The following is a 6,941-nucleotide window of genomic DNA, read 5'->3' on the forward strand; positions in this document are numbered from 1 at the left end:
CCACCTCCCTCCACTGCCTGGCCCAGCTTGTTTCGTTCCCGCCTCCCTCCGCCCCCTGGCCCGGCTTGTTTCGCCCCTGCCTCCCTCCGCTGCCCGGCTTGTTTCGCCCCCGCCTCCCTCCGCCACCCAGCTTGTTTTCGGCCGCCTGGATTGCTTCGCTCCCGGCTGGTATATGCATATTAACCACCACCATTGTTGGCGATTAATTTGCATATCGTGCTGATTAGCCAATGGGAGGCGTAGCGAAGGTATGGTCAATTACCATGTTTGGCTATTATTAGATAGGATCGATAGTGAAAGTGTAGTAGCAATCCCAGTGTCCACTGATGTATAAATAGGTTAAAAAATGTAGTGTATATACTCATAAAATTGACTATGAGCATTAAAAAGGAAATTCTGACACATATTACAACATGGATGAACCCTGAAGACATTATGCTAAGTGAAATAAGCCAGCCACAAAAAGTTACATATCATGAGTGCATTTATATAACCTTGAAATAACAAAATTCAAGATGAAGATCGATCAGTTGTGGTTACAGTAGGAAGGGGGAAGAAGGAGAGGTGAATGTGGCTATAAAAGGTTCGCAGGAAGGATCCTTGTGGTGATGGACTGGTTAGTATCTTGACTGTGGGGGTGCACACACAAAGCGACACATGATAAAACTGCCCAGAACTAAATCCAGATATAAAAGTATAAGCACATAAAACTAGTGAAACCTGAATAAGGTCGGTAGATTTTTTTCAAAGTCAATTATGTTGGTTGTGCTATTATACTATATCACTAGCCAAAACTGGGTGAAGAACATACATAATCTCTCTGTGTTATTTTTCACAATTGCATGTGAATCTGAAATTGGTTTAAAAGTTAAAAAAATAAATGGGCAATTTATTTTAGACCTACAATTTTTGAATAAAGAAAGAATCAAGTGAAGTCAAGCAATACCTTCTTCCATGGATTTAGTGAAGTTGCACATAAGTGATGACAATCCCTTCAAACATCCTGCTACAACAGGTAGTTTGGGCTCTCTTACTGTTGATGTCATCTAAAAGGAAAGTTTTAAGAAGATACCATTAAAAAAGAAAAATACAACCAAATCTATGGAAGCAGAATATCATAAAGTTTACATACCTGGGTCTTAAGCTCACCCAGAAAAGCCCGGAACAGTTTTTCTGAATTATTTATCATCTCACTAGGATGAACTTCCCCTAATACTCCTAAGAGCTCATATATTTTTTCTAAAACTGAAAAATAAATTTTAGGTAAATAAAGATCTAAAATAGCATTTAAAAATACAGCTACTGTTAACAATTCAATGTAATTACTTCCAGAATATAATATAAATATGTAAATTTAACTAAAATATAAACTTAAAAAGAGCTCAAAAAATAAATAAATGACATTTAGATAAATAATAAAAATTTACAAATAAGAAAATAAGATGTTTAGTTCAAAGCAAAACATACAAAAATCTAGTTTTATGTACTAGAATATTTCCTGGTAAGTTTTATGCAAATCTAATATCATAAACAAATTACATTTGACATGTGTTGTGAGATTTATATTTAAATAAATCAATTTATAAAGATTAAAGTTTTTATAAGCAGAAGTCTTTACACATTGTTTTTGTAGGTTTCCATTTTGGTTTATTTTCAGCAAAAAAGGATTCATCTATAAAACATGTAAGTACCTTGACAGAGACAAACCTAAGTTTTATAGTAATAATTTTTAATGTTAACTTGTTAAAATATTTTAAAATAACATTTAAATGCATCTCACCTGTATCTGGTATTTTTGTTTTCAATGCAAGTTCTCCATAGAATTTGCTAAATAATTCCCCAACTCTAAATTCATCCATGAGTCTAGAACTTCTCAAAGTATGAAGTAACTAAAGAAATACAAATAAGCATTGGCTCAAGAGGAAAATAATGAAAAGGCATCAACTACCTAAGTAAGTATGTATACAGCAAAGTTCCAGAATCATGTGTCTCCAGGGGACTTACGCTTGGTCTCTCAGACTATTTAGTAGATAGGGGCTAAGGTGGCGATATAAGAACAGAGGGGAGTTACAAAGGGGAATAGGGTGTAACCTTAATTTTACTTTCCAAGTAACCAGGAAGATGACTAAAACCATTCTCTTGGAGGCACTTAAGGACCAACAAGACCCGAAGGAATTCTAAAATAGAGATGCAAAAAGAGAGATCCATCTAAGAGAGACATACAAGTGAGAGAGAGTCCCAATGACTACTGAAATACAATATACAGACCCACTCTCATGGTAAGGTTCTAGGAAAAAACTCAGAGATACAATGAGATATATTTTGGCAATTCTTAGTAATTTGAAGAGAAAGGGTAATGAAAGTAGTAGAGGAGCAGTAAATGTCTTAGTTATTTTCCCCCTTCAATCTCCTCAAAACGCAAATACTTCTTATACTACCCAGAAGAGACTGAGAACAAAAATACCAAAGTATTGTTATATGATGATTGGAAAACATGCATTTTATCCACACAGAAATGTCATTCGAGCCTATCCTCCAATATTTCTAACCCAAAATTCCAATTTTCAGTTTTTTAAGTCATATGTTTAATATAGAATGCACGTACTTAGAAATATAAAATTACCTTAATAAGAAGTTCAAGGGCTGGAATCTTACATTTAGCAGCTTTATCTTTTGTATAAACACTGGTACAAGTATTCTAGATTTTAAAAGGAGACATACCAAAAAGTCAATGATATCTAAAACTACATCTCTGAGAAGAGTAATACCAATATGTGCCATAACACAATTTATTATTTAGCTGTTAAATATAACATTAGAGTATATAAATATACAGAATTAAAATTGCTGAAAACATTGATGCAATATGCAATGGGAATAATATTAATAACCAAAGTAACAAAGTCAATGGAGACCTCAGCAGGATAGAAAAAAAGTTAAAGTTATTCCTCTTTCTGTATTTCCCACAGCACCTGTTGCCATATATCGAGAAAGAAAGAATGAAAAACAAAAAAGGTAACTAACGCAATTCGGAGAAGAATGGCTGGGACTCGACAGTGCAGTGCAATGAAAGCAGCAGGAGCTTTGGAAGGAGGCAACCTAGCGCCAAGACTGGGTGAGTTTCTTAACTTGTAAACTAGAGAGATGAAGTATAACAAAGATTTGCTAAATATTAAGGGGCAAACTACACATTAAAGAACTTTGTAAACTATGAAGTACTCTATAAATGTCACTCCTACCCTTGAGACGATGTTTTTAAATATTAAGATTCCAATCGAGAAAGATTAGAAGTCAAAAGAGAATAAAATCAAAATCTGCTAAAAAAAAAAAAAAAAAAAAAAATGAAAAAAAAAAAAAAAAAAAAAGACTGATAAATCATTAAAAACATTTTCTATATTAGAGCTACTTATAATTTATTAGAGGCCCAGTGCACGGGATTCAAGCACTGGTGGGGGTGGGGGGAGTGTGGCCTGCAGGGATGGGCCCACTATGGGAGCGCTGCTCATACTGGTCAGCCAAGCAGTGCTCCCACTGTGGGAGTGCACTGACTACTGGCGGGCAGCTCCTACATTGAGCGTCTGCCCCCTGGTGGTCAGTGCGTGTCATAGCAACTGGTCAACCTGTCATTCTGCTGTTGGGTTGCTGGGCTTTTATTATATAGGATAAGATAACTTCCTATAAATTACAATAAACTAGATACATACTTCTTCATCAACACTGAGCATCCAAGAACAAGGAGCAAATTTGGACAAATAAAAACAACTTACTTCAAGATGTGGCACTTGTTGAAAGCATAAATAAGTCTAATAAACAACAACTTAATTCATGACTACTAGTTCCTTAGTAAGTTATGAGGAAACCTTAGGGAAGGCATGTTGAAAGAGAATGGGGGGCATAAAACAGGCAAATTTTTCAGACTGCTGTCAAAGAGAACATGAACTATAAGAAATATGAATCGCCCTAACCGGTTTGGCTCAGTGGATAGAGCGTCGACCTGCGGACTGAAAGGTCCCAGGTTCGATTCCGGTCAGGAGCTTGTACCTTGGTTGTGGGCACATCCCCAGTAGGGGATGTGCAGGAGGCAGCTGATCGATGTTTCTCTCTCATCGATGTTTCTAACTCTCTATCCCTCTCCCTTCCTCTCTGTAAAAGATCAGTAAAATATTTTTTAAAAAAGAAACTAGATTTAAAAAAAAAAAAAGAAATATGAATCTTACCCTTGGGAAAATTTCTTTAAAATTTAAAGTGTTCTGAAATCTCCCCACAATTCAAAAATATAACTTATTTTGACTTTTTATAAAAGCATTACTGATCCTATGTAATAAAAAGTTATCAAATAGTTTTTGACAATGGCCTTAGCTTATTAAATCTAAAAAAAAAAGAATAGTCCACTTTATTTCTAACACAATCAAGCAGAAATAAAAAGACAGAAATTAAATAAAAACCCAAGTTGAACTCACACCATAAATTAAAATGAATATTGATAAAACTATGTTTTCTCCTCCTTACCTTAATATCAAGAGAATAAGGTGTGATCTTCTGGCCAATTTTTTCTAAGAAAATACATAAAAATTTTAGGATTTCTTCTCGACAATCACGAAACTATAAAAGAAGAAATACACATTGTAGTAATATGAGTAAGATTAAGAGTCACTTAAACATAAAGGAATATGCAAGAAAAAAAATGAAAATGTTCAACTTACTTCATCAATGCTAAGTGATTTCCGAACAAACACAAGCAAACCGAAATCTTTGGAAAAGACTAAGGAAGTCTGTAATGCTGGACAAAATAAAAAAAAAAGAGGTAAGAGAGCTACCAAGGAGCACTCCATCAACCCACCCTGAAGGGATTGCATGGTTCTGAATCCACCTTTTTAAGTGATAATATGCTGACCTAAGGCTGATGCATGTAGGCAAGGAAAACAAAATTCTAGACGTTCCACCGGGATGGGTGGATATGTCACACCTGTAAATTTACTAACTTTACAGGGGGAAAGGAAATTAAGGTTGCAAATGGATTTAAGGGTGTTAATCAGCTGACCTTAAAATGGGGAGATAATCCTGGATTACCTGGTGGACCCAATGTAATCACATGAGAGAGCCTTCAGCCGTGGAGGGAGGAAGAGTAGACACGGGAAGACAGAAGAGCAGGAGAGATTCCTAGAATGAGAGTTACTTGACCCCCTATTACTGGCTGTAAAGGTGGAGGGAGGGGGCCAGAGACAGAAGAGATGTGGGTGGCATCTAGAAGCAAGGAATGTCAAGAAAAAAGGGACCTCGGGACTACAATGGCAAGGACCTGAATTCTGCTTAAGAACCTGAATGAGCCCTGGCTGGTTTGGCTCAATGGACTGAGCGGCGGCCTGCGGACAGAAGGGTCCCAGGTTCGATTCCAGTCTAGGGCACATGCCGGGGTGGGTTTCGGGGCTCAATCCCCAGTGGGGGGCGTGCAGGAAGCAGCCGATCAATGATTCTCTCTCATCATTGATGTTTCTATCTCTCTCTCCCTCTCCCTTCCTCTCTGAAATCAATAAAAAATATATTAAGAAAATAAAACCTGAATGAAAAATAAAACGAATTCTCCCCAAAAGCCTTCAAAAAGTTAAGTGGCTCTGCCTGGAACCTTTGCTTTAGCTTGGCGAGACCCGTGTTGGCTTCTGATTACAGAACTGTAATATTAACAAACCTGCGTTGCTTTAAGCAGCGATAGAAAACGAATGCACTGCTCTATAATCTCTCAAGTGAAAGGACATGCATTGAATATTCGGAGTAAACTTGGAAGATTTTTTACATAATTCTGATAGTTGTTAAATTTTTCCCCATTAATATATCCTTGACAATATACAGATACTATTGTAGCATCTTGTTTAAGGTATTGTTTATTTCTCCACTACATTTATTTTTTTTTAATATATTTTATTGATTTTTTACAGAGAGGAAGGGAGAAGAATAGAGAGTTAGAAACATTGATGAGAGAGAAACATGGATCAGCTGCCTCCTGCACACCTCCTACTGGGGATGTGCCCCGAAACCAAGGTACATGCCCTTGACCAGAATCGAACCCGGGACCCTTCAGTCCGCAGGCTGATGCTCTATCCACTGAGCCAAACTGGTCAGGGCTATTTCTCCACTACATTTAGCAACGACCTCTTAGGAAGAAAATCTCACCTATCTTTTAATTAAGAAGACACACCAAAGAGAAGTTCTGCTTTTTTTTTTAAGGGGTATCATAGACGTTTCCAAGCAGTGATGTATTTTTAAGTGCTTTAAAAAAGCAATTTTAGCCGAAACCGGTTTGGCTCAGTGGATAGAGCGTCGGCCTGCGGACTGAAAGGTCCCAGGTTCGATTCCGGTCCAGGGCATGTACCTTGGTTGCGGGACACATCCCCAGTAGGAGGTGTGCAGGAGGCAGCTGATGGATGTTTCTCTCTCATCGATGTTTCTAACTCTCTATCTCTCTCCCTTCCTCTCTGTAAAAAATCAATAAAATATATTTTTTTAAAAAAAAGCAATTTTACTACAAAAAAATACGTTCTCGTCCAGGCATTGCTAAAAAGTTAAAAGAACAGCATGACTTTTCAGTTTTACTCCTGTAATGTTCCTCAAAAAGTAGGAACAACAAATGTAAAAGTTTGGAAACTGGTGAGTGTAGGCCAAATTACGGTGAAAGAAAACACTTGACTCTCGTTCTTTCTCCCCACTTTGATAGCAATGGTTGACAAATTTAGGGCATTTTCACCAACTTTCGTTTTAAAATGCTTTTCTGGTGTTAAAAGCATCTGCCTAATGGCTTTTTATACCTAGCTACCGAATGTATGAGGACCCACAGCCAAACATCTGGACTTCAAAACCCCACGGGAGAGACGCGGGACTGAGAACCTGCAGCCCCGCGGAACCCCGGCATCACCCCCGCCCCGGCACCGGGCGCCCCACGGTACCCA

General features: G+C 37.5%; 1 protein-coding gene across 1 annotated transcript in view; it reads right to left on the reverse strand.

Annotated features, from left to right (window-relative positions):
* Positions 1 to 6,941, reverse strand: part of LOC102244752 (DNA-dependent protein kinase catalytic subunit-like) — a gene marked incomplete at its 3' end in the record, with an annotated part of 60,486 nt that overhangs the window by 51,857 nt on the left and 1,688 nt on the right. Inside the window, exons 2-7 of the mRNA XM_014548048.1 lie at positions 4,704 to 4,780; positions 4,510 to 4,602; positions 2,624 to 2,698; positions 1,781 to 1,889; positions 1,133 to 1,245; positions 947 to 1,046 (exon numbers count right to left, since the gene is read on the reverse strand). Coding sequence (XP_014403534.1) covers positions 947 to 1,046; positions 1,133 to 1,245; positions 1,781 to 1,889; positions 2,624 to 2,698; positions 4,510 to 4,602; positions 4,704 to 4,780 — 567 coding nt within the window. The remainder of the gene's footprint in view (positions 1 to 946; positions 1,047 to 1,132; positions 1,246 to 1,780; positions 1,890 to 2,623; positions 2,699 to 4,509; positions 4,603 to 4,703; positions 4,781 to 6,941) is intronic.

The sequence above is a fragment of the Myotis brandtii genome, unplaced genomic scaffold (assembly GCF_000412655.1).
Source record: "Myotis brandtii unplaced genomic scaffold, ASM41265v1 scaffold494, whole genome shotgun sequence".
NCBI lineage: Eukaryota > Metazoa > Chordata > Mammalia > Chiroptera > Vespertilionidae > Myotis > Myotis brandtii.